The sequence below is a fragment of the Dendropsophus ebraccatus genome, chromosome 12 (genome assembly GCF_027789765.1).
Source record: "Dendropsophus ebraccatus isolate aDenEbr1 chromosome 12, aDenEbr1.pat, whole genome shotgun sequence".
Classification (NCBI taxonomy): domain Eukaryota; kingdom Metazoa; phylum Chordata; class Amphibia; order Anura; family Hylidae; genus Dendropsophus; species Dendropsophus ebraccatus.
In genome coordinates this window covers 60101000-60128628 of record NC_091465.1, presented here as the reverse complement: position 1 = coordinate 60128628, position 27629 = coordinate 60101000, and the positions used below count along the sequence as shown (strand labels likewise).

Genomic DNA, 27629 nt, shown 5'->3' with positions numbered 1-27629 from the left:
TGGCACACTGCGTTCTCCTGAGAGAGGGGCCATTTGTCGCTCGCTTCAGTCTCTTAGATGTGTATTTAGCTGCAGTGTGAAATTATTTCAGCTGCTTTTAAATCAAGATACTGCATATAATCTGCTCCGGGGAAGCATTATGCGGGAGGGTTTTTTCCAGCTTATTTCATTTTCTGTTCCATATCATGGCTATAACCATATAACTGTTTAATGCAGCATAAAACGACATTTACACATAAAAAAGGAAACATCACATTCTGGTCAAAGAATTTATTGAGTGTATACAGTAGTTTATTGTATGTTAACCCCTTCCTGTATTCAGATGTAAATGTTCTTCAACTTCCAGTCATGATACTTTCCTGTGTGTACAGTCATGTCCAGCGGATGGTGCTGCTGTAATATACACCCTCCCGCTGCAATGGCTGGAATTAATCATAAATCAATAGTCACCATGGCATCTAGGAGGTTAGACAGAGGGAGGAGTCTCCTTCTGTCACCCCATCTGCAAACCACAAACAGATTGCAGGGTATAGATGAGATGCAGTGGTAGCAGAATGCCAACCAAAGCTCCCAACTCCTACATGGCTGTAGACCATGCCACAGGCCCATCCTACTAGATTACATGCAGCAATGTCTTGCTATATTGTGTACACCAAAGCATTATATTAGTAACCAGATAAAAGGCCGCTCGTGTAATACACGGACAGCTTGATTATCCAGAGCAAGTGTCGCTGTGATGTGCAGATATTGCTGGTTTAGCTTCTAATTTCCTCATAATGGGTGTCTAATGTCTCCATTTTTGGCATTCATGCATGTCTGATGTATCTGTCCCGCTGCCTAAATCCTCATGTACATAAGTGGCACTTAAAGAGTAACTGTCATTTAAATGTCATTTTTCAGAAATCAAGAATCAATAGTACAAGCAATTTTAAGAAACTCTGTAATAGGTTTTATTATGCTTTCTCAAAAAGCTGGTTTCCTACCTCCCCCCTCTCACTTCAGAAGAAGCAGGATTTCTGTGTCCATTATGCTCTATGGAGAGGGCAGGGGTCGAGGGGGCTGAGTGAGCATGGAGAAAAGAAAAGGCAGCCCTGCAAAACAATACATCCTGCAATCTTCAAGCACTGACCTTTCTGACCTCTGAATACAGCGTTTTATGTGCCCAGACAGTCTCCAAACTGTAAATCTGCTTGTCTCCTCTTCCTGTTTACTCATCCCCCTCAGCCCCTCCCCTCTCCATAGGTTCTCTGTAATGAAGACATCTTTGCCTGATAATGAGCATATAGGAAGTGAGGGGGAGGGAGGCTGGGAAACAGCTTTTTGAGAACAGAAAGAGGCTTTTTGCCTAATAAAACCTATTACAGAGTTTCTTAAAAATTGCTTGTACTATTCATAAATAAAAATGGCATAATCACCGCATGGCATTTTTTGTGGCTTAAAAAAACGCAGTGGCCAGATGTTATCAGAGAGTCAACAGTGAAATATTATTTGCCATACACATGACATTTTTGTGTTTGGCAGTTTTTCACATTTCAGAGGCATTTTTAGGCTCAATGTCCGTTTTTCTAAATCCCAGCATGCTCTGGCTTTTTTTTGCTTTTCTTTCCCTAAGAAAATGTGTGCCTGAAGTAAGCCAAAAAGTGGCTTCCACTCAGCAGAAATCGACACATTTGGTGGATGTTCCAAGAGGGAAAACAACAAGCACATGTATAACATTTATACACAGAAGCATTTTTTTATACCAATTGCCTAATCTAACAGATAGGTGTAATACGTAACATAAAAGACGTTACACTCCCGCCGGAAATGGTGGCTCAGTATAGACTCTATACTGAGCAGTTGATTCCTATGGGAGTGCAATGTCATCGGATGTTCTAAAAACACAGGCAGCGGTGCAGAGAGGGTGGCCTAGGATCTAGGAGTGGCGGGTGAATGGGACAAGTGTGTATGCATTACCGATATGTCCTCCACAGCCCCGGCAGCCTGGCCAAGTATTCCTATTTCCTATTATTCAAGGGGTGACCTCTTTAAAGGGGTATTACCATGTCACAAAATCAATACTTCCCAGCCACCTCAGGCCTTCATGCACCAGACCATGGTGGTTTTGTGACATATTCCTTTAAGCATGACTACTAGGCTAACCTGGCAACATGTCCCGGAGATATCCTTACCATGTATGACCTCTTGCTGTTTGATCTCATGTGGCTTTAGTCCCTGTAAGATATCTCTACTGACCAGCTGCTGCCAGTTTGGAGGATCCATTTCCAGGTCAAGATCATGGAGCTCATCTTCACTTTGAGTGTCTCCAATGCCTAAGCTGTCCAATCTGAAATGGGACCATAGAGAAATGATTTGCTACTTATTATTATTGTGGTCTAACCTATACATTTGTGTATAGGAAAGATATTCATGGCATAGATACGCAGTGACATTGGTCTTCAAAGTTCAGATAATATTTCAAAAACAATTTTATTGAGAATACAGCTCATCTGCATAAAATAGGATAAAAAAACAAGCTTATGGTGGAATAACCAGACAGCCAAAGGTAATACTGCACATCTTCTGCAGTAGTCACATGGAGCTTCCCTCAGAGGCGAATTCTGCTCAATAAGATTAAAAGGAATAGAAATCCTGATCATTAAGAAGGGGCAACTTTTTTAAAGGAGAACTGTCATTTTAAAAACTTTTGACATGTCAGAAGTTTTAATTGGTCAGGGTTTCCAAATGACTGTTAGATAAAGCTATGGCTAAGCGCATTACTCCCAGCTGGCTGCCTTTTCCATTGCACTGCAGAAGAGGGTCTCCACTGTAAGTCCATGGAGACCGTGTCCTGGAGCACAATGGCGTTGAAACGCTCAGCTGCAAGCTTCTCCCAGCTCTAATAATTGATGTGAGACCCCAACCAATCAAAACTTCTGACATTTTTTAAAGTGACAAGTACATGTTAGTATATGCAGTGTTAGCTGTGCTAATAAAAGTCTAGAGTTGTAAAATAATCACAATCAAGTCAAAAATTAAAAAGAATGACTTACTTTCGTGAACCTTTAGGTGTGCCATGTTCACTGTATCTGGTGATGAATTAAAAGCATTTTTTAATTTTATTTTCACAAAAATAAAAAGTTACATGAGCTACTTACACACATTTATAGCTAGTGCTTAAACCATATAATAAAAAAAATGGTGTTTTATGTTAAGTGTTAATGCAATGAGCTACTGTGACATTTACAGTAGTATAGATCAGCTTTTATTTTGTGAAAATCCATTTTAAAAAAAAATCACCTTTTTCCACAGGCATGATCTTCACTGATCACAAGGACAGGATCCCCAGCCCCTTTGTTTCAATGGGTCAGCAGCAGTTGAGCTCATGCACTGCAACTCCATTGAAAGTGTATGGGACTGGGGAAGATGCCAACAGCCATATATCATAAAGAAGCTTTTTCTCCCCCACAACTAACAACATTTTTGCAACTTTAATTACCGATCAGAATCTTTCATTTCTTCCTGCAAAAGGTCTAACGGAGAAGATGGGAAGTCAAACATAGAACCCGATGTCCGTGAACTTCCATCACAAGAGTCGGTGGAATGAGACCCTTCTGTATTGAATTTCATGCCTAGTAGAAAAAAAAAATATATAAACGGAATAATAAAAACACACACACACACACATATATATATATATATATATATATATATAAATATAAATTTATAGAGAGAGAGAAAAGAAAGAAAAAAAATATATATAATCTTCCAAAAAATAGGATAAATCAGGAAATTAAAATGTTACTGCTGTTATAGAACTGTGCACTCACCTCCCTCCAATTCCCTAGTACCATCTGGGGAATTATAAGCTGAAGCACTATTAGGAGGAGGAGAAAAAGGTGTAAAGGAAGAGTCATGTCCATCCACAGAGCCACCACTAGAACGCAGTCTGCTCTCTGCCGGCTCAGGGCTGCTGGATGAGGACGTTGATAAGTGCTTCGTGTGTTTCTGAATTTGCAAAGCTCTAGAAACTAGAGTAAAAGGAAAAGATTTCAATGGCTGGTAACAATGTGTAAGTTCATCACAATTTCACAATTTCACAGTATCAGGAAATACATAGCGGCTTTCTTATTAAAATGGCATCAAATCTTTTGTCAGTTATGTGTAGTAGTAGTAGTAGTAGTAGTGACTGCACCCTGCTCCAAATGTTGGGTTCTGGGTGGAAGGCATGAGGTAAAGGGGAATAAACCTAGGGCAGTTTTTTTTTTTTTATTCTGACGTCCTTGGTGGTCTAGTGACTGGGTTTCGTCCAAACCTGAATATAGTAAAATCTTACCATATTTGTGGCATGACATTCAGAGGGGAAAAAACAACTAAATGTTAAAAGGGAATTTGTCACTTTGGACATGGCGTCTAGTCTGCTGGCAGCATGGCTTTGAGCAGAAGGAACAGATTGACATATAGGGGTACATGTATCATCGTGCGGTCCGGAGGTTTTCCGCGGAAATTGCCGATTTGCGCAATATTTTATTTGCAAATCGGCACTTTCCGCCGGGGGGCGGGGAGGGGGTGTGAAGGGGGCGGAATGGAGGGCGCGGATTCAGAGTCCGCGCGATTCACCATCCCTTCCGCTAAAAGATACGCCGAAAACCTACCGCAGTCCTCAGCTGGCGTAGGTTTTCGGCGGTGCGCACCAGATTTATGTACAGGCAGTCTGCCTCTACAAAAATCTCCGTAGCGCCGGAGATGCAGGGACATTTATAAGTCCGGCATAAAAAACGCCGGACTTAATAAATGTCCCCCATAGTCTTATGGGCAAATATGCAGTGTACATTGTATTCAGTTCCTTTCTATTGCTGCTTAGGAGCACAGTAGTGCCATTCTATGCTTGGGAGCACAGTAGTTGGTGCTACACAATGAGCAATAGCTATTTTAGTAGACAAGACTGTCAATAGTTTTCCCTACTGAACTATTTATCCTCTCAACCTGTCCCGCTCCATGATGTCAGACAGGACAACACGTACATATATAATATGACAGGTTCCTGTAAAGCAATGACACACTTACTTGCATTACTGTCCTGCCGACTTGGCCGTCGTGGAGGGCCTAAGATGCTGGACAGCCCTCGACGCTTCCACTTTTCCTCTCCTTCCTTATCCTTTTTCATGCTCTGCTGTAGAAGGTACGTTTCCATTCAGTAAGGAGAACTATTTTTTTATTACCTTAATTCATGTTATAGATAATATACTTTGTACTGTTAGATACACTATACAGCGAGTGAACGTTACTCAGCAACATTGCTAAAGGAGATAAAAGTAAAATCACATAAACCTTACAAAGGAGCACTTATTTCCATACTCCATATTTGTCTTGGCAATAAGGAGCCTGGGGAATACACCGAAAACATAAGGTAAAAAAACTGTGCGGATAGCAAGATGTGTGTAAAGAACGACTGAGAAGTGGCCTAATTGTGTTAGCAAATCTAAATCCTCTTATTCGGTTTAATAAAGCATGATAATTGTCTTCCCCTGAGTTGTAGGTGTGAAGTGCTCGGGAATCTGAAAATTTCAATTTGCTGCTCAAAAATAAACATTCAAATCGTTTTTGTAAGAAAAATGCAAATATTAGGCAGTGTTCATGTGCAGTTTTTTTAAGGTGGGTTCTGACACATGTAAACAGCTGATATCTGCTAATGGTTTTTAGTGGAAATCTGCATGAACCACAGGGACCATTTTTGTTTACCGCAGAACTGAAATACGCATTATGGAGGAAAATGAGTGACGTTGCTTCTCTGATGCAGAAACCATTGTGCGTCCCACAGCCTGGATGTGGATTAGTCCTACTAAAGAGGGCTAAATCTCCACCAAAACCACAGCTCAATCAACACAATAAAAAGTCATTGTCATTGAAAAGAAGTTTTGACATGCCTGATCACAGCAGGTCTCACTGCTCTGACCTGCTGTGATCATGATCAGGAGGTATAGCCAGGGAGAGAGCACAGTGGCAGTACTATCCACTCCCCAACTGCTCAGCTATATCTCCTGTTTGCAGGGGTTCTAAGCAGTGATAAGTACAGCAACCAATAACCTTGGATATGCCTGATGTCATGTCAAAAGTTATTTATAATGACAGTGATAAATAGGCCAGGTTCATGTGATGTATGACACAGGCCTTTCTGTGACACGGCCGTGTCACAGAACGGCCAGTGTCAGTGAAGTTCATCCCGGCCGGTAAAGCAATACCAGCAGGATGAACTTCATTTTTTTAGATTTGGGATGTGGGCACATATGGGTGTGCCAGCTTGACAATTAACCATAGCAGACAATGCAAAACGCAGCTGGAGTCGCACTTTACATTGTCTGCTCTGTTAGTCTTGTGTGGACGCTATTCAATGAATAGTGACCAGACAAAACTAAAATGTCAGTTTTGGTTGCGGCCGCGAGGAATCCCGGCCGGAGTGTATACTATGCTATGAGGGAGCACTTCCTGGGTCAGAGTACAGTGCTGTAGACCCCGCTATGCAGACCACGCCCCTTCTTCACTCCCGCTCCCACCCAGTACAGGGAGCTCTTAAACCAAAGCAATGCTCTGAAACAAAGTCACAATTTTGAAAAACTGTGAGCTCTCAAACCAAAACGCTCTTAAACCAAGTTACTCTTAAACCAAGGTACCACTGTATTCACTTTAAGATTTCACACATAAGTGTCCACCAGAAATGAAAGAAGAAAAAAAAAGGACAAAATGCACAATTATACATAAAATTTAGACTGCACGCAGAGAACCAGACACCTTACGGGTGTAGACATGTCAGCTTCCTTAAAGTGAATTGTCAAGTTACCATTACTACTCTACCTGAAGGCTACATAGCATAAAGGGGGAACTTTGAGCTCAGGGATATATAGTTTTCTATGATATGACTTGGTATTTTCACATAAAAGGTCAAGTAAAAGCTGCCAGAAAAGACAGAGAAAGCCTGTGGGTCCTGCGCTTTCCTCCCCCACACAAAGTGATTTACAGCTTTTCCTGCATGGGTCTGTATAACAGAGGAGAGAGCAGTGAAAAGACAGTCCTACAGTGAGAATGAGAAGAAAAAGCCGCATTTACCAGTAATGAAAATGCATTAAAATGAGTTCAAACAGGCAAAAGGACATGGACAGATTATTACAGAAGGATTAGACACTAGAGATGAGCAAACCGGGTTCGGGTGTGAGTCCATCCGAACCTGAACGTTCAGTATTTGATTAGCGGGGGCTGCTGAACTTGGATAAAGCTCTAAGGTTGTCTGGAAAACATGGATACAGCCAATGACTATATCCATGATTTCCACATAGCCTTAAGGCTTTATCCAAGTTAAGCAGCAACCGCTAATCAAATGCCGAAAGTTCAGGTTCGGATGGACTTGAGCATGCTCCAGGTTCGCTCATCTCTATCAGACACCTGTGGGAGAATGTTAGATGAGGATCAGAACAGCATAAAGGAGGAGTGCATGATACACGAAGGATGGCGGGGAGGCTGAACCGTATTTAGATTCTAAGAAGTATCGTAGAAGTAAAGGAGGTTACAATGCGCTCAAGAAGAGAGGTATCAGAATTGTTATTAGGTGGTCATTACAAATGTCATGCTGCAAGGCAATGATCAAGAATATAGGCAAAGCCATCATCTAGAAACACACATGGGGTAGGAACATCAGCAGACAGGAAGATCCCTCTGCAAGGGGAAAACATGGAAGCACAAAGCTTGGCACTTCTTCTACCTTGATTTTTGGTATTAATCCAATGCGTCCACGTCTCTGTTCCAGGAGTCTCGGTTCTTTTACTTTCACACCAAGGTGCTTCATGTAGATCAGGATAACATACTGTATGGTGACACTGTACAGAAAAGCAGGGAATACAATCAGTTTACACTTCTATTATATGCTTTGTTGCGGTGCTAAGGCATAGTGGCACAGGTTACTCAGAATAGAGTTTCTCTAAACAGTCATAGCTGTATACCCTCCATGTCTCCTCTTTACTTCCCCATAGGGCACAGGCCACTTTCCTCACACAGTATTCACACTGTATAGTCCCTATTAAAAAAGGTACCCATACACAGGGGTTAGCCGTTTGTTCAACACTTAGTGGGCCCACACCTATCTCTCCTCAAGGCCCATAGTCCAGATGCTGCAGAAGTAAAACATAAACCAGATCCTCCTATCCTGACCCACCATGGCTCTTTTGCTTTAATGCTGCAATTAGGCGTCACTGCAAGACTGAGGCATCACAGTAAGAAGCAGAGTGCAGTGGGCATCAGATGTCATCGGAGTGGCAATGGTGGGGGGGGGGGGGGGGTAGAGGAGTGGAGATCAGAACAGGAGAGTATGGTTAGTATTGTGGAGCATTATTATTTCTGCTGCACCCAATCTCATTTATTTATGAAATAAAATTTTACTTTTAATGTACACAAAAAAACTGTTTGTTTTTTTTAATGGAAAATGTATCCAAACTGATGCACAGAAATGCATCCATTTTCTACACTAAACAGATATGCTAAAGGGACTGCAAAAACACACTGAGGCCCTACCCGTACCTACACTGATCGGCTATGTTCCCACAACATCATCTTTTGGCTGTTTAAAGGGGAAGTCCAGCAAAAAACTTTTTCTTTCAAATCAACTAATATCAGAAAGTTATATAGATTTGTAATTTACTTCTTTAAAAAAAATCTCAAGTCTTCCCATAGTTATTAGCTGCTGTATGTCATGCAGGAAATGTTTTATTTTTAGTCTGACACAGTGCTCTCTGCTGACATCTCTGGCTGAGACAGGAACTGTCCAGAGCAGGAGAAGTTTTCTATGGGGATTCATAGAAAACCGAGACAGAGTCTCGGCCAGAGATGTCAGCAGAGAGCACTGTGTCAGACTGAAAATAAAACATTTCCTGCAGGACATATAGCAGCTAAGTAGTACTGGAAGACTTGAGATTTTTTAATAGAAGTAAATTACAAATCTATATAACTTTCTGATATCAGTTATTTTGAAAGAAATTTTTTTTCGCTGGACAACCCCTTTAAGTCCAAATAATGGCCATCACTTAACAATAATGATGGCCACTACTGAACCAATAGCAGCCGTCACTATGAAACAACGGTCGGCCATTTTTTGGACTGAAATTGCCAAAAAAAAAAAAAAAAGACATTGTGGGAACATAGCCATACACAGCAACAAGCCCTTGGCTGTGTGAGCAGGACTTGAACAGGTTGGCATTTCAAGTGCTAAACAGAATTTTATAATTTATTTATACAACATTTAACAAATAAAATGGGAGGTACATTTTAGTACCCAGTAAATAAAATAAAAAATCATCATCTTTTTGTAAAACGGTAGACACGATTATTCTAAAAGCCAAAAGCAGAAACCAGGATACAACTTCGGGGCTTTATTTCTACTCTTTTTCTTATATTTCGAGGAGTATAATTTCTCTTCTTTCACAAAAGGGAGATGTCACAAATTTCTCTGTTATAGCAGGGAAGTGGTTTTTCCCGTTCAACAGAAAAAATTACCAATTACACTCAGCAATAGCCCAGTACAAGGCAATATTTCCCTTTTCATCTAAAGGACGGGAAGTTTGAGACCGAGTGAACCTGAAAACAGATAAATAGATACGTTGACCTCTTCATTTCAGAGCGGGGAAGGAAAGACATTGAAGAGAGAAATCCTGGCAGAATCTTCTCGTAATGAATTGTATTTATCAAATATTAGATGATGACCAGAAATATAATAATACTATATACTGTAACACTCAGATACCGCTCATGTTATCCCACCAAAGAGCTGATGTTCGCTGTCACATCTCTGGTTCCAATTAATCTTGAAATGGAGTTTGCGAAATTTCTATTTCCTATGGTTAGGGTGTTCTTGCAGTAACCAGCGTGATCTGAGGAAGGTCACGTCTAAAGGTTGACTTGTGGACTTGGGGAAATCAACAAGATTGGAAACCTTCAGAGGATTCAATTACAAAACAACAGGTCCTCATTTCAAGCCAAAATATGTCATTAGTCATTATTCTTTCAATTGCATTCGGGCTAGTATATAATACTGTACGCTGACAATGTATCACTATTTCAGAACCCTAACCACCTGGAAAGTGTCTACTAGAATATCTATGTACTCTAAGGGTCCCTGTCATTAATGGCATGTTACAGCAGGGGTAGGGAGCCTTGGCTCTCCAGCTCTTGCAAAAGGAGGTTTTTTTTACTCACCGTAAAATCTCTTTCTTGTAGTCTTCATTGGGGGACACAGATACCATGGGTATAGGCTGCTGCCACTAGGAGGCGCTGACACTAAGAGAAACAAAGGAAGTGACTCCTCCTGAGAAGGATATACCCGCCCACAGGCACTGAGCTAAACCAGTTTGTACAAGAGCAGTAGGAGAAGTCAAGAACAGGTAAAGTAGGAATAACACCAAAAACGGAGAAAACTACCATACCGAGGAAAAACCAAAAGAAAATGGGTGGGTGCTGTGTCCCCCAATGAAGACTACGAGAAAGAGATTTTACGGTGAGTAAAAAATCCTCCTTTCTCGTGCGTCTTATTGGGGGACACAGATACCATGGGACGTCCAAAAGCAGTCCATGGGGTGGGAAAGATAACCGCTAGACAAGAGCGCTTGGTGAGAAGGCACAGAATAGCACCAACACAACCATCAACTGGGAAGAGAGCAAGGGTTGATGCTGAATGCATTAGAGAAAACCCCTACAGGTCCGCGGCAAAGGAAAGCGGGTCTAGTCCCTGGAGCAACGTGCCGCACTGCAGACACAGAGGGTTGTGTCCATCCTGGAAGCCAGCAACATGATGTAACATTGAGTCCAACAGAACTAGTAGGCTAGATGTGGGGAAAAAGCAGACACCCAGCCAAGTAGGCGACCACAGGCGGCAGGGACTTACTTTGAGGAAGAACAGAATAAGGAATGAAACGGGCCAAGCAGCGCCCGAAAGGGGGCGGGGCATACCAGGAGGGGGCGGAGGTAGCCCGTGTGTACTCTGGAGAGCCACAATATAGGAAAAAAAGAGCGGGATGTCGCTGCACCCGGTAAGGGGCGGGGCTTAGGGAAAAGGGCGGAGCATCCTTTAGTATGGTCTCTAGAGCCATATGAAAGGAAGAGGAGCATCTGCCTGGGGAGGGCTGCAAGTGACTGGAGAGGGAGAGCTGCCTATGTGGAGTAAAATGGCGGCCTGGGAGGGTGGGCAGGGGGAATATACTCACCATATAGGAGCCCATACTCACCATTGTCGTCTTCAGCCGGTGGGTGCCTCACCTTACGTGCCAAGCTTTGGAGGGCGAGGCTGGAAGGGGCTGTGCGGATACAGAGTCCGCAGAAAGGAGACCAGATAGTCAGACTGATCTGGGGCCATGGTGTCACGTTGCCGGCCGGTGGCGACCGAGGGGTGACAACCCATTTACATTTATGGTCTGTTCCCTGGTCGCATAGTGGGGGGGGATCAGGGTGGGTTTAGATTACCCACCGTGCCCAAGAATCCATAGGACCTAGAAGGAAAAAAGAAATCTAACTAACTAAACATAAAGGAAGAAACTGGTCTGGAGAACCCAGACCTGTGTCTGCCTCCTACTGACACTAAGCTAAACTGGTTTAGCTCAGTGCCTGTGGGCGGGTATATCCTGCTCAGGAGGAGTCACTTCCTTTGTTTCTCTTAGTGTCAGCGCCTCCTAGTGGCAGCAGCCTATACCCATGGTATCTGTGTCCCCCAATAAGAGGCACGAGAAACTCCAACTCCCATCATGCCTGGACAGTCAAATTTTAGTAGTAGTTTTACAACAGATGGAGAGCCAAGGTTCCCTACCCATGAGTTACAGAGACATGTCAAAAGTTTTGATCAGCTGGGGATTGGGTGTTCAGAACTCCATTGATCTCTAAAACAAGAGAAGCACGTGGTTATGCACTTCACTCATTTCTGTCTTGGGGTACGTGCACACTACCGAATCGCGACGGAAAACCTGTCACTGATTCCAAAGCTTGTACCCGCTTGCGGATTCCGCCGTCCGTCCAAAGAACGAACCTGTTCTACAGGTTCTACCTGCTCCACAGACTTATAATAAGGGAGCTTGTCTTATGTAGCCATCTCTACAGAGACTTAAGCGTGCGGCTGCTTACTTCTACTACCTCATTTTAAAGATCCGTGAGATACTGACTTTTGTCATGCGCCTATTCTTGCAAATAGGGTCTGGTTAAGTATATTGTATTTTTCCTAACAGCGCTTGCTGTAAAGCATATTTCTTAATGGGATACTAATAGCAGGTTGCTAAAGAGGCATTTGGTGCACTGGAGATGGGGCTAACGCCCTCAGAGCACCAATCCGCCACAGCCGGCCAGCCCCACCCAATGAATTTTGGGGCTGTGCTCTACTAATATTCTTCAGCATCCTCGTCCCCAGTGCACCAAATTGCTTAATTATCATATAAAATAATCTACAAATATCCAGAAAAAAGCGCTTAGGATCAGGGGGAGACAATTACCTTTATCCTAAGCACCCCGTGCGCTACAGCGACATATCAGCAGGTAATTTCCCTCTGTTGTAAAAAAACAGTTTAGGCAAGACATGCTTCTGGGGGACAAACTCCTGAACATGTCTAACGTCCAAATTAACTCAATTTATACTATTGGTGGCAAGTAGTACTAAAGTCACAAAAATAAGTCCCAAATGAATAAAAAATAAAAAAAAAAGTCAAAAATAAGTCCCAAAATAGCTGTAGATTACAGCTGACAACATGGTCTGTAATATCCAGCCAAAAATTCTGCCTACACATAGCTTACGCCCAATGTTGGGAATTTATCATTGTTTGTGCATTTCAAGGGATTTTTCACACAGTTTTGTCAGACAGACCTGGGCCATATATATCACAATGGCAGCCGTTCATCACAAAAATGTGCGCCCATTTTCAACCGTAGCATTTAATAAATCGGTCACCATGGCAAAAGTCAAAGCCAATTTGACTTCATCCTAGTAGTTATGATAAGATAGCAGTGCGGAAGCCAAAGAGTCACAAATCTTCTATGTAAATTGCCAGTCATGTAAGAATTTTTGACACATCTACACAAGAAAGCCATGTGAATGCAATGATAAATTCCCCCTGGTGTCTATAGGATCTGACTGCTGGACTGGAGAGACACAAGGCTGATGAAGAGATCTTCTTCCAGTGTGAACACTACATCTTGTGATGAGCCCTATCTGAAAAGCTCTATTAATCCAAATCTGTTTGTGTGTATCCCATTACAGGATAATCTCGCCGTCTTGAGGATTTGATAAATGTTTGTTTCTTGAACAGAACGCGCTGCCTGTTGGTTGACGTCTTCTAATCAATTCAGGATAATGAGGCTTTTCTCCCCAGGGATCCTTGTACACACAAGAGGAATTTTTTCTTAAAAGATGAACCCAGCAGATCTTAATTAAAGGCACACACTATGTATGGATTATACCCTTAATGGGTGTGTAGAATGCAGATTTCCTGCTCTGGAATGTTTACAGATATCTATAGCTACAGAGGGAGATGGATCACTTCAAGTGCTGGAATGACAACATACTGCGCCCTTAGATTGCACCTCATCCACCACGTAGCCTTATGTACGTTCATCATAAGCTTCTCAAACACTCGGAGATATCTCATTGACACCTATACTAAAAGGAGAATTTCTGTCTCCGAATCAGAGATCAGTTTAGTTCCCACTAATAAAATGGTAGCATTTAATTGTCAATGCGTCACTCCTGGTCCAGCATAAATGTGGTCTTCAAAGTCTGATGGACCAGTCTGGGCTTGGAGAAAGCCAGAAGAACAAGTCCCATCTAACTGCACTGTGGCAACTCTAAGGGCCCTAATACATGTGTGTGATAAGGGATTATCTGCCAACTCAGGCAGATATCGCATAGTGTAATAGAACCAGTGATAAGCAGAACGCGCAAACCCTCACTCGTCTGCTGTTCACGCACTTTAAACTTATCGAAAAAATAATCCGTTGACAGCACATCTCTCCTTGTAATAGGATTAGCATTTTGGACATTTGCATGCTTTAAATTTTGTGGGAACAGTTTTTGTTTGGCCCTTTCCTACTCAAGCATGACTGTGCACAATTACGCAAAGCAGGGGCGATATGGTGTGGAAGACCAGCATACACAGAGCCCTGACCACAACACCATCAAACACCTTAGGGATGGACTAGAATGGAGACTGTGAGCCAGGCCTTCAAGTATTTAACCTCACTTACACAAAGTCTACGAAAGCTTTGGCTGTCCAGGCATGATGGGAATTGTAGTTTTGCAACAGCTGGAGGGCCGAAGGTTCCCCATCCCCGATATAGAGTACAGATCAGGATAGAGCCAGAGAGAATTGTTTGATCCACTGATAAGCAGCAGCAGCAGCTCCCACAGTTTCCTGGACCACCATCCAGACCAAGGTGGCCACTTCATTACACATCCCTGTCCTTGCCAAGTGCTTAGGTGCAGAAAGCCTGCGCCCATTATGTGTCCTGCAATTGACCGTTGCATCGATGTTATGAATGGCAAAACTGGACTGTTACAGACTGGAACCAAATAGTCATTTAGTGACAATTTTATTCTGTTTGGGATCTCTACCAAACTTCAATACCTTATTGGCCTTCTGGTCACCAAATTTATCACCAGACAAGCATTATGGTGGGCCAGCTGCAGCAATTCATAAGAGTTTAAAGGTCCAGCTGTAACATCTGTGGGCAAATCTGCAGCAGGATACCATATAAAACCAGTATACTGCTCGACCATATCTTCTCTTCTACCAAGACTGCCTCTGGTAGTCTGCAGGCAGTTCTACCCAATAACGCTTTAATATTGTAATAATTTATTTACCATTGCATTCATACATATAGTTTTATTCAATTCCAACAACCTCGAACCGTCATTGGATCCCAAACAGAATGGATTTGTCACTATAGACTATACCGATCCAGTCAATAGCAGTCCAGTTTTCTCATTCATAACATTCCAACAACCCCCTTCTTGGTGCATTTTTTTTTTTCATTGAGTGTACATATACCTGAAAGGCCAGCCTTACTGAAAAGAAAGAAAATCAATCACAAAGACCAGGGAAACCTCAATCTGCCATTTCTGCAATCACAGCTAAGCCGTCAGGCCCTGTTTGATAGATTAATAGACCTCAATTACACTGACTTGTAATATAAAAAAATAAATAAAAAAAAAAATAAATAATGTGACCTCAGACTTCGCCTCTGGAACCACATTAAAAAATGTAATTTTTTTCCAGTATATAATAAGTACATTAAGAAAATAATAACCTTTATTTACATAAAACCTGGAAAATCCTTTCAGTCTTGCACAGTGCCTGGGGGAGGGATATCCCTCCCATCAAATAAGCACTGTGAAAGAGATTCAGAACGAAAGGTTTCCCAGGGCTCGGGGCTGTATAGGATTTACTTCAATCAGACACAACTACCAGTCCTAAAGAGCGGCAATCACCGGTCTAAATTTTTCACCCATCAGGACAGCTGATAATGAAGGCCGGAAATCAGCTTTTCCTTCCTTATTAGAGCACAACTGGAGACAATTTACAGGAGAAAAGCAGCGCAGCACCACTTACACCTAGTAATATCAGTGCCCTTGGTGGCAATACCACACAAAGTATTTCGGGAATCTCTTTTCATAAAACTGTAATTATGCCCCATGCTTTCAAATAAATGTTCCCCCCGCATATAAGTAATGAGAACCAAGGAGAAACCTACCATTTTTCATCTTCAGGGGGCTGCGATGAGAATCTGTAAAGAAAAACAAGAAAAGGCTTATAAATCTACCTTTCACCACATCACATTAAAAATGTATGGAGGACAATGTAAAGAATACAAAAGCTAGAAGCTGCCAGTATCTAAACACCTACAAACTGACAGTACAGGGAATTGCTGTGGATTTCCCTGCAGAACTTGCAGCGCGAAATCCAATGCGATACCGATACGTGTGAACCCACCCTAACGATGGACATGAAAGTCAGCCTCTCACAAAAAAGGTATCCTGCAACTCATGAGAGGTTCCTTCCAAAATGGAGGGGCACAGGAAACAAACTGTTTTAGGCAAATGTGAAAATTAATGCTGCAAAGTTTTAATGCTTTATCAAATAGAAGTGATGATATTGAAGTTGCAAAAATGCAAAGTGAATAAACCATAGAGAAAACTAAAATTAATCAATAGTTGGTGTGACCGGCTTTTGCCTTCAGAACAGCATCAATTATTTTAGGTACACTGGCACAAAGCCAGGGATTTTGCACGGTGAAAGGTCAGAGGGATAGGATTTACAGGCGCAGATTTAACCTGGAATACCAGAGAGGTGATAACAATCGAAATATTCATATATAGGTTGAGGGTATCTTCACGCATACCGGATTCGTAGCGGATTTCACGCAGCAAGTTTGCAGCGAAATCCGCAGCGGCATTTTTATTCCACTGCGGATATGTAAGCCGGCCTCTTTGGGCCGGGGGGCTATGGGCAGCAGGCTGCGGGGGCGGGGGGGGGAAGGGGAGGCGGATGGGCAGTGAAATAAAAATTTTGCTGAGGGTATGTGACCCATTCAACTTCCCACTACCAGGGTCCGCAGTGGATTTCGCTGCAAACTCACAGCGTTAAAATCCGCTGCGGATCCAGTATGTGTGAAGCTACCCTAAAACAGTCATTAACTGACACAAACAGCTGTGTAGGAAACTTTCAACTGGGTGAGGAACAGACAAACTCTGCCACAAGACCGGTGCTCATAATTAGGATTTGCTCAGCAGGTCTAATAGACACCTAACTCTTCCAGCTTTTAGAAGTCTTATGTAGTAGCAATTAAAGGGGTTAGCCAACAAAAATCTTTTTCCTTCAAATCAACTGGTTTGAGAAAGTTATATAGATTTGTAAAATCTCAAGTCTTCCCATACCTATCAGTTGCTATTTGTCCAGCAGGAAATGTTATTTTCTTTTCAGTCTGACACGATGCTCTCTGCTGCCACCTCTGTCTCAGACAGGAACTGTCCAGAGTAGCAGCAATTTCCCATAAAAAAACCTTTCCTGGTTACAGAATATGGATGGTGGGTGTATGTGGTTGTGTTCTGTGTGGATATTTCCGCTAGTCTTTGTCTGTGTGGTAAGGCCTAGGCATTGGGTCGCTACCCTTCATTTTGCTGTTCGTATTATAAGTTGATACCAGAGACAGTGATTGGATCTTGCATAAGATATCCTGATATTAATATGGACAATAACGACTAACTCTGTGCTTCCATATATATTTTGTGTATTATGTTCCATCGCCTGGCCTCCTACTGTATGACTTGTTGCCTGTGGAAGGCTTATTGTCTGTGGCGTTTTCCCTTATTTAGTTGTTCTTATTTCAAGAAATTGCATAAATAAAATCTTTAAAAAAAAAAAATGAAAACCTTTCCTGCTCTGGACAGTTCCTGTCACAGACAGAGATGTCAGACTGAAAAGAAAACACTACTTCCTGCATAGCTGATAAGTATGGGAAGACTGAAGATTTTCGCTGGATAACCCCTTTTAAAGATGGTAGCTGAAAGCCCCACTTAACAGGAGATTTCTAGAAGATCTTCTTTAGTGTTGTATATATGGAGGACCGTATGGAGCAAAGCTTCTTCAACTGTTAGATGATGCTACGCAATAAGGTACCATTAAATTAAGAGTAAGCAGGCCTTTCTATGATTGCACCAATCTCAAGAAACATTATTTATTTTTTTGCATAATTTAATGTTCTCCTGACTAAAGAAGACATTTGGCATGGATTATGTCCAATGATGATGCCCAGACAGTGCCATGTTCTTGTTAGTAGGGCCTCGGTAGAAAGTGATTCAGAAACCCTGCTTTGGAGGACACCAGATATTTTGTTATATGACAGACTACAGCACGTATTTCAGGTAGGGGTTAAAAACAAAAAACAAAAAGACACTTACAAAACCTCCTCAATTTTCTGCAAGATTGGCTCCGCACAGAGTCTCTCTTTCTCAAGGGTGTTCCGTTCTCGTGATCGTTCTGCATCCAATTTGGCTAACTCACTTTCTGCCAACGTCAAACCCATGTTGCGTTTCTGCCTGGAGGGTAGAAGTCAAGGATGGATTGTTTCTGCAAACGTTTTTTCTTTTTTTGAATTTTTTTTTTAATAGTAAATACACAGTAAAAGATGAACTTACCTAAAGTCCTCTAAAAGTTTCTGTACCTCCGGACACATCTTGTCCTGCATGGTGTGGACATACTGCCGTAGTAGTTCTTCTGGTATGAATTCTGGCCGTCTTCTTTCTGTAGTCAATGATAAAACATTAGGTTATCCACACGGCTTATAGTTAATTACTACTGAGGCTGGGTAAAGTCAATGTGGTACCAGAAATAGACTCATTATTTCATATATCCACCTCTCCAAAAGGTCAGGGTTAATATATGCAGATGTATTCCGGTAATCAAGTCAACCCCCCTGAGTGTAGACAACAGATTGCAGAAGGCGACAGGTAATTTACTCTCCTTAATCTGGCCTGTACACAGGGCACTACACTATGGTGACATTAATACGTGCCGAGCACCAAATCTACAGTCAAGTGGTTTCCCAGGTTCAATTATATTGTAATAATGGCTGTAAACTCTAAGACTAATGCAGGTCATTTGTCATATAAAGAATGGAAGGAACTGGTGGCACTACAGGTCAGTTCTGGGTGGGGTCATTTCAATGACAATTTCTTAAGCCGGTTTAACTATTTCCCTGACTTTGATATGAGAAAATGGAAACAATTACAGAAGCAAAAATACCCTTCCTGACATTTGACATATACGTATGTTCAATGTTGGGTCAGAGTGTATAGAGTGGACCGAAGACCAAGCCTGCCCCATACAAGCTGGATGCTGACAGATGCCATCCGAGGCCAAGATAACTCAGATCCCAGCTACCTAACCCAAAAGTTGTTAAGATCAGTGACCATAGTATCTAGGGTAGGGTTCAGATGCTCAAAAACATTAAATAAAAGTAAGCAAGTCAAACCTACCAAAAAATAGCATCAATAAAAAAAAATAAAAGTAAAAAAAGGTACAGATCTCTGCACATCCCTCACTCTATTAAAATAGTTAAAAAAAAAAAAAAAAAAAAAAACTGTATTAAATGTTGTCGCTAACTGTACTGACCCACAGAACAAAGTAACAGGAAAATCTAAACCTGACATAATGAGGTTATTGTCAACAAAATATAATATATGGTACAATGACGGGTGCTATTATAAGCTTCATCTTGACCCCTTTAAAAAAATAACCCTCATAAAGATCTTTCAAAAGGAGTTTACCTAGTTCAAGGGCAAGGTCTTCTGGAACAGACACTCGAAGATGCTGCAAGAAAAACAATGAGAGCCTCACTATGTGCCGTATGCATGAAGTATCACAATGTTATCAGCGTTTATGAAAAGATGGTAACACAAGATATAAAATGCAGCTACACCTTCTGTTGTCACAGGCTCTGGGAAGAGTGCATGCAAGCCTTCTGTTAAGGGTATAAATTGGGAATATTATCCTGTATACCTCCAACAGAAAGCTTTTAAGTAGCCCTTTTAATCCAGTTGTAAAAGAAACACATACGGAGCCATATATTTTTGTGCTTTGCAGTTGGCTGCGCTTTCTGATACATCAGTATAACCTTTTCTTAGCTGCCACAGGCCAAAAGAGCGACGTAATGAAATGCCTTATGTATAGATTTGATATATACACTGGGGGCTTCTCCTGGTGTAAATGAAAATTGTAGGGCTCAAACACAGTCATAGGGGGCTTGTAGGTATCTTCATGGGTCACTGAGCACAATATATGCCATCTGTCCTGTGTAGATTAATGCAACATCCTCTATTCCATAGATTCAGACAAGGACCACTTAAGAGGAAAATTCTGTTCTTGAATACTATTTTAGAGTATTACGCAGTTTAAAGCTTGAGCTGGTAAGATCTAACAATCTGCAGATATGTTACTCACAACTTCTGTATTACACAGACAATATTTTAAATCAACATAATAGTTAGTATAAGTTGTGTTTTCTCTTGCTCTTACTGCTGTCCGCTCTAGGAAGAACTGATACAATTCAAGGAATACTCTTCGTGTCTCCTTTGGGTTGGTTTGCTGATAAAGGTCTCCATACAGGTAGCAGAGCTGTGGGAATATAAGACAAGGGCTCAAAGTTTTTGCATTAAACATATATTTTTTAAAAAATTGTTGGTGTTTTTTTTTTTCTGATTTTCCATTTTACAATCTGTAATATAAAATCTTGCAGTTTTCATTCTCACCACTTGGTAAAAGCCATTGGGCTCAGGCTGGAGTTTCTCTCTCTCAGTCTACAATAGGAGACCAAAAGGTGGTAACCTCAGCCCCTCACCTGCTGGCCAGTCACAAATAGAGGAAATTAAAAGGAAACCTACAATTTTTGCTAACAAAAAAAATAAATAATAATAATTAATCTTAATTATTGAAATAAAAAAAAAAACTAAAAAATACTATAAAACATTAACTGCAATAATTCTAATAGATATTTATAGCATTTTCTACCTAATGTTTAGCAGTGGTGTATGAATAAAACAAATCTCCTGTAGCTTCCTGGAAACGGTCATAAAGCTGGATGGGATGAATACCAGATTTAAGCTGGTAGTATAATTTTAAATAAGCCATTTACACCTTCAATTCTAAACTAAACTCCATAATTCATAAATTCTGGGTCACAAGTGAGCATTCAGCTTTTGGCTAACTTATGCTCCAAATGGTAATTCATGAGCTACTTGGGAAGCAGCATAGGAAATCCTTGAAGTGATGGTAGCATCACACAATGATAACAGAGCGGCACAGTAATAAGCCTCCCAAGAGGTTATACAGCAGATATGATAACTGCCCTGACTGGTGACAAAACACACAAAGTCCCCAACAGCCAGGGAGGCATCTATGCCCCCTGCAGAGGGTCTAAAGGGTAAATGCAAAGCGGCAGGGTGTATAGTATCTTATCGTTATAACATTACAGAAAAGTGGTTTTGCAAATGGATTTACACTTTAATACCCTGTCCGTGCATTAGCTATTCATATGTAAATCAGACTCCTAGAATGCTTAGGTGTTAATGAGCCGGGTTATGCTGGGTATTCACACAAGACGTCCTTCGAATACAAATACTGCCAAAATAAGTTATTTCAACAGCAGCTGTAATGAAGATGTATTACAAAGATTCAAGATTTTACACTTGCTGACTGTAAAGTCAAGGTTAATCAAAGGTGGAACATCACTCTAAAGTTTCATGTCTTGTGTTACGTACCAAAGGTGCAGGGTCAAACTGAGAAACAACATAGAATATGAAAACTGCAAGGTGGGCAGGGTGAGACTTCAGGAGGTCCATACTTTGGAAGCAGCTACACTGGTCAATCACCTGCTGTAAGGAGAAGAGTAAGCTAGGTCAGCAACATGCACCCTAAAGCTATGTTCACACACCGTATATTTTCGTAAAACCAGGGGCGTTGTACAACGGCTGTGATTTATACGGAAATATATGTCCATTGCTGTCTAGGGATCCCGGCCGGAGCGTATACACATAGTATACGCTCCGGCCGGGATCCCTAGCGGTGCTGCAAAGAACTGACAAGTCAGTTTTCTGCGGCCACTACTATTCATTGAATAGCGGCCACAGAAAACCCTGTTCTGCATCAGAACCCTGGGCCCGAAGAATTATCCGGCTGGCACTGCAGTACCGGCCGGGATGATCTTTTCAGAGACCGGCTGTTGCACGACCCGGCCGGTCTAATACTGCATGTGAACATAGCCTAAGGACGTGTTCACAAAAATAACAGTATAATACATATGGTTAGATATTTAAAATGTCCATGCGGAAGGCTTCTACTCCATAAACAACAGACGTCCATCAGACCTTCTAGTCCACACCATGCATGTGTGTGCCCTACAGTCACTGAGGATTTATGTCACTTTGGTAGTGCAGTGTACTATATGAGTGATTAGGGGATCACTAGTGAGAGTGCCCTCATAGGGCTATGTTTCAGTTCCTATAGCAGCAGGTTATGCTCATCCCCTTTCTTGACCTAGTTAAAGTGATTCTGTACCCACAATCTGACTTCCCCCCCCCAAAGCACTTGTACCTTTGGAGAGCTGCTTTTAATCCAAGATCTGTCCTGGGGTCCATTCGGCAGGTGATGCAGTTATTGTCCTAAAAACAACTTTTAAACTTGCAGCCCTGTGCCCAACGGGCGTGGCCTAGATTGTGTATGCATTAGGCTGGCACAACCTCTCCATCCCTCCTCATCATTAGGAATGCCCCAAGCAGATTGTCTACTATTCATCACCTGTGTCAGCATGGCACATGGGCTGGATCGTTAAGGCACGTGTGCAATGTTCAGACAGGAGAAAATGTTCTAGGGGCATTCCTAATGATGAAGAGGGTGGGGAGGAGGGACAGAGGGGGTGGTGCTAGGTTAGGGCACAGATACTGTAAGCCATGCCCGTTGGGCACAGGGCTGCAAGTTTAATGTTTTTTTTAGGACAATAACTGCATTACCTGCCGAACGGACTCCAGGACAGATCTTGGATTAAAAGCAGCTATCCAAAGGTACAAGTGGTTTGGGGGGGACAGATTGTGGGTACAGAGTCGCTATAAGGCTAGGATGTAGTTTCATGGTTTATATTGTTACAATTCATCTTTTTGTATTCTAAGAATCAAACTAAAGTGAAATAATCCAACAACGTGGACATTATAGTGTTAAATTTAGGTTCACGATGAGTTGTGGTAAATGACACACATTCTGAACAGCAGCTTTGGCTGCAATTTAGCTAAAACGTCAAGCACTACACAATATAACTGTAGTGTGTGGACGCCATCTTCCACTATGTGTTATAGTTACCTGCTCTGGTTCAGCATCAAAGTCTTCATCCTCAGCACCAATAATACTATGTGCAAAGCGAGCAGAGGGACTACCCATGCTGGACTGAGAATCCTCAAGGAAAAAAAAAAAAAAAGACAAAAATAAATAAATGGGAAGATTCTCAGCTTCACATATTAGTCAGCAGCTCCTGTATAGAATGCATTTATGTATACACCATACTAATCTAAACGGAAAGCATAGTCCCCATCAGACATGTACAGACCTTTAACAGTATTACATAAGCCTTCAACAAGTGATCTAGATTCTCGCTATTGCATTCATTCTAACAATTGTCAGCATACATGTCAGCTTTGGCAGACGGCTATTGTAATTTGGCAGAGGAGAGCTGGCCTTACATTCTCAGCCTGCTCTCCCACCATCTGCGGTCAAGGGAGAGGACCCCATAGACATCAGATGGTCGACCAATCCTGCCAGAATGGTTTAGGTTGTGGCCAGGTTAGAATACTTGTGACATGTTAAGGAGCACTTAGGATGAGTTGTTGGACAAAGAAGCACTGTGTGTACGTACTGTATCCAGATACTCGCTCTTTTCAGGGCTTTCTTCCAGAAAACTTTTCTCTCTTTGTCCGCTACATGGGCTCTGTAAAGATAGATGCAGGTTAGAAAAAAAGAAATGTCTAGATAACCCACCGCCATCACTACCTTTATACAGGAACAAAGTAGGACAAGAAGAAATATCCATATTTTGTACACTCTATCAAATCTTATTGCTAAATGAAACTATTATATAAAAGAGCGTCATTGCCCTGTGTGGCTAATAATACATTATCAATATATAGGGTTATGACTGTATATTGGATTATTTAGGTGTACCTCAAATCACCCTATAGTTTACACCTGAAAAATTGTATATCATGATAGGAAATTTCGGTTTAAATAACAAGACATTTAATGCATTACAGTAATTTAAAAAACTTGACACAACAATGACTATGGGGATATTGTTGCAGAGACGGCCACTGATCTCTAGATACAACCGGGATAAGTGGATGGCGCTGAATCCGTCCATTATAGATCTATGAAGCCTCTGCAATTAGATGGATTGAGCATGGTGCTTCCCAAGGCTATACCTAGTGATCAGAGGGTGTCTCCGCACTGAGATTCAAGATTTTTTGCAAGTTTGCCTGACACGTCAAAAGCTTTTATAAATGACATTAACACTTTCCACAAAGCAAGTATTTCAGACTGGTGGTCTGAGGTAGTGGATTTTTTTACTACAATTGTTAAAGGAGAAGTCCGACGAAAATTTTTATTAAAGTATTGTATTGCCCCCCAAAAGTTATACAAATCCCCAATATACACTTATTACGGGAAATGCTTATAAAGTACTTTTTTCCCTGCACTTACTGCTGCATCAAGGCTTCACTTCCTGCATAAAATGGTGATGTCACAACCCGACTCCCAGAGCTGTGCGGGCTGTGGCTGCTGGAGAGGATGATGGCAGGAGGATGGGGGATGCTCAGTGTCCCCCTGCCATCATCCTCTCCAGGAGTCACAGCCCAAACAGCTCTGGGAGTCGGGTCGTGACATCACCATTTTATGCAGGAAGTGAAGCCTTGATGCAATAGTAAGTGCAGGGAAAAATCACTTTATATGCATTTCCTGTAATAAGTGTATATTGGTGATTTGTATAACTTTTAGGGGGCAATACAGTACCTAAATAAAAATTTTCACTGGACTTCTCCTTTAAAAGTTGTTATTCAGGGTTAGAAAAGGCACAAAAACTTTCTTGCAAAAATAGCACGACCCCTATTCTTAGGTTATTTTATTGTACCTGAGCTGCAAAACCCACACCAAACCTAAGGACTAACATGGTTTATGGACAAAAGCATTTTTTAGATACCCCCTTTGATGCATGGTCCCTGATGGCCTAGCGTAAATTTATGGGTTAATGCCATCTTTCCTGGTGGTCGAATTTACTATGTCTCAGTGACCCTCTGAAGATGATGTGCTCATGCTGTAGCTTTCTATATCTGCTCTGTACAGAGATCAATGCAGGAAAGACCAGAGAGAGTACTATGCGGCTGTGATTTACCAGATACATAATTTTCTAACTACTACTGGACATAATAATTCATGAGCGCTCTACTCGATCAATAAGAAAGCAATAAGATACCATGATTGTAAATCCTATACTCTTTTTTTTAGCATGAATTCTTACAGTATCCAGAAGGGGACAAAGTGACACAGTTATACAAATTTTAACCACACACAAAACTCATTAAATACAAGGAGCAGACGTCTACACAGGGCAGGAAGGGGGCTGCTTCGTACTTTACAACATGACTCCCTCCTGAAAATAAACATAAAATGATGCTAACATAAAGGGAAGCTATCTCCAATAGGTGGCACTAGATCTACAAAGCAAAGTGAGTCAGGAATCATTCATACTTTTACATCATGATTGTAAAACTGTGTGTGTGTGTGTGTGTGTGTGTGTGTGTGTGTGTGTGTGTGTGTGTGTATGAATGTACAAGGCAGAGGTGCCTTGCATTATGAGCATAATCTGTTCTGGGACCGTGCTAGTAATCCAAATTTACTCTTAAAGCATAGCAAATTTTCTCATAAGAAATCACTGAAATGCCAACAATTGGTTCCACACCCCAAAATAATGTTTTGTTTTTTTTATTCTGAATAACATGTAAAACAAATGAAACAAACATTTAGAAACAGCTGAATCTGTGATATTATAAGTTACTGTACAGTATAGCAATCAGCATATGGTGTATAATGTATAGTAGGTGCATAAACCTGAAGAAAAAGCAGCAGTGTGTATAGCAGAGTGTGAGTGCAGGCACATTATAGCAGCAGTGTGTACAGCTGAGTGTATAGCAGGAATGGAGATAATGGGAAACACAAGGGCTGACAGAGACTGCAGGGAGCATAAAGGAATGAGCAGGACAGATGTAGGCACAGTATAGCAGCACTCTCTGTTCGGGGAGAGAGGGGTTACAGCTATGGAGAGATTACCTCCACAGTCCTGTCCCCTAATGTAAGCCCCAGCCTGGAGTGGATCTCCAAGGTCCCAGGAAGTCTGAGGTCAGACTACAGTGCTGTAGACCACACCCTTCTCCCACTTCCTCTCCCACCCAGTACAGGGAGCTCTTAAACCAAGTCAAGATTTTGAAAAACTGTGAGCTCTACTTGCCAAACGCTCTCAAACTAAGTTACTCTTAAACCAAGTTACCACTAATATATATATATATATATATATATATATATATATATATATATATATATACACACACATATACACACACATATATACACACACACGCGGATCGCACTTTAACTCCTTACATTACACATTTCTGATAGGCACTTATTGAAGGGAATAAGGGAACTAAGGAGACACTGTCAGCCACAAAGTCTGCAGAACTGAAAACCCAGCCTGGAAGTACCCAAAGAATCAGCTAAAAGACCTGACAACTGTAAGCAAAAATAATATTCCAAGCTAGTTAGGAGATAATGGATTCATTCATAAAAAGATGTGTTCATAAGAGGGCGCATTACTCACATCTGTAACATTACTGCTTGGACGTGATCCATCGCTGATGATGTAATCCGATCGTTCTTGGTCAGAGGAATATGTATCAAGCTCATTTATCTGCAAACACAAAATGTACATCAAACTGAATGGCTGGTGACAGGGATAGATGCAGGCTGATAGACCACGGCTTTTTTTATATTGACATACTTGTGATGTATTCTGGGTAATTTTTTTTTCTTTTTTTCCTGCCCATTGTTTAACTCTACGGTACAATAATAATAATATACATACACAATAATAGTTAGAGTGTAAGAGTTTGCTAACATGGCCCTCAGTAATTAGTGTGTAATTGTGTCATGACGTAATGTCTATCTATGTACACTCGGAATTGTAAAGCGCTACGGAATTTGTTAGCGCTATATAAACATTATTATTAGAAAGCTAGGAGACCTTATGCTACCTGTACACATTAGATTAACGTCAGTAGGCCCTGGCAAAAATCTAATGCTTGCTGATCTGAGATGCCAAAGAATCCAGGCTTCATGGCCACCATTCAATTCTGTAGCTTTCATGTAATGCTACAATTCCACTGAGAGAACAAACAAACTTTCACTCTGGTGCTTGTTGGGGGCATAAAGGGGTATTCCCATCCTAGATATTTATGGCACATGCACAGAAAACACCATCTATGTCTGATGTGTGTGGATCCCTGAGGTGAGGCTGGCATCTATGTTTCATTAGTCAGGGATGACAAACTCAGGCCCCCCAGCTGTTACAAAACTACAATTCCCATCATGCCTGGACAGCCAAAGCATTAGCTTTGTCCAGGCATGATGGGAATTGTAGTTTAGTAACAGCCGGAGGGTCCGAGTTTGACACCTATGCCTTAGATGATGTGACCACAGAAGAAACAGGAGGTGGCCACCTCGATATGTGTGACTCTCTTCATTCACATTTATGGATGAAAATACCCCTTTACGGGATACCAGATTCGATATTATAGGCGCAATATTTTGGGTGCTCACAGAATAGTAATCGGCAGGGGTACTATTACGTCCTCCCATATCTTGTCCACGCTGACACAATATTTGCTGTAACAATACTATTACCACAAATGATTTTTACCGTTCTTATCCCACTTTTGTATCATTTTAGGGACATGTCCAGGAAGACTGAAATGTCAAGTATTTTGCTTGTGAATAAAG

At 41.5% G+C, this 27629-nt stretch overlaps 1 protein-coding gene across 2 annotated transcripts in view; it reads right to left on the bottom strand.

Moving 5' to 3' along the window:
* Nucleotides 1-27629, bottom strand: part of ARHGEF12 (Rho guanine nucleotide exchange factor 12) — a 112097-nt gene that overhangs the window by 40691 nt on the left and 43777 nt on the right. For both annotated transcript variants that reach the window (XM_069946485.1, XM_069946486.1), the window contains 15 exons: nt 26452-26541; nt 23443-23514; nt 22893-22985; nt 21302-21415; nt 20061-20159; nt 19313-19355; nt 18182-18287; nt 17945-18082; nt 15739-15771; nt 7733-7847; nt 5047-5152; nt 3810-4010; nt 3479-3611; nt 3033-3068; nt 2172-2326 (listed from right to left, as the gene is read on the bottom strand). In XM_069946485.1, the coding sequence (XP_069802586.1) occupies nt 2172-2326; nt 3033-3068; nt 3479-3611; nt 3810-4010; nt 5047-5152; nt 7733-7847; nt 15739-15771; nt 17945-18082; nt 18182-18287; nt 19313-19355; nt 20061-20159; nt 21302-21415; nt 22893-22985; nt 23443-23514; nt 26452-26541 (1534 nt within the window). The remainder of the gene's footprint in view (nt 1-2171; nt 2327-3032; nt 3069-3478; nt 3612-3809; nt 4011-5046; nt 5153-7732; nt 7848-15738; nt 15772-17944; nt 18083-18181; nt 18288-19312; nt 19356-20060; nt 20160-21301; nt 21416-22892; nt 22986-23442; nt 23515-26451; nt 26542-27629) is intronic.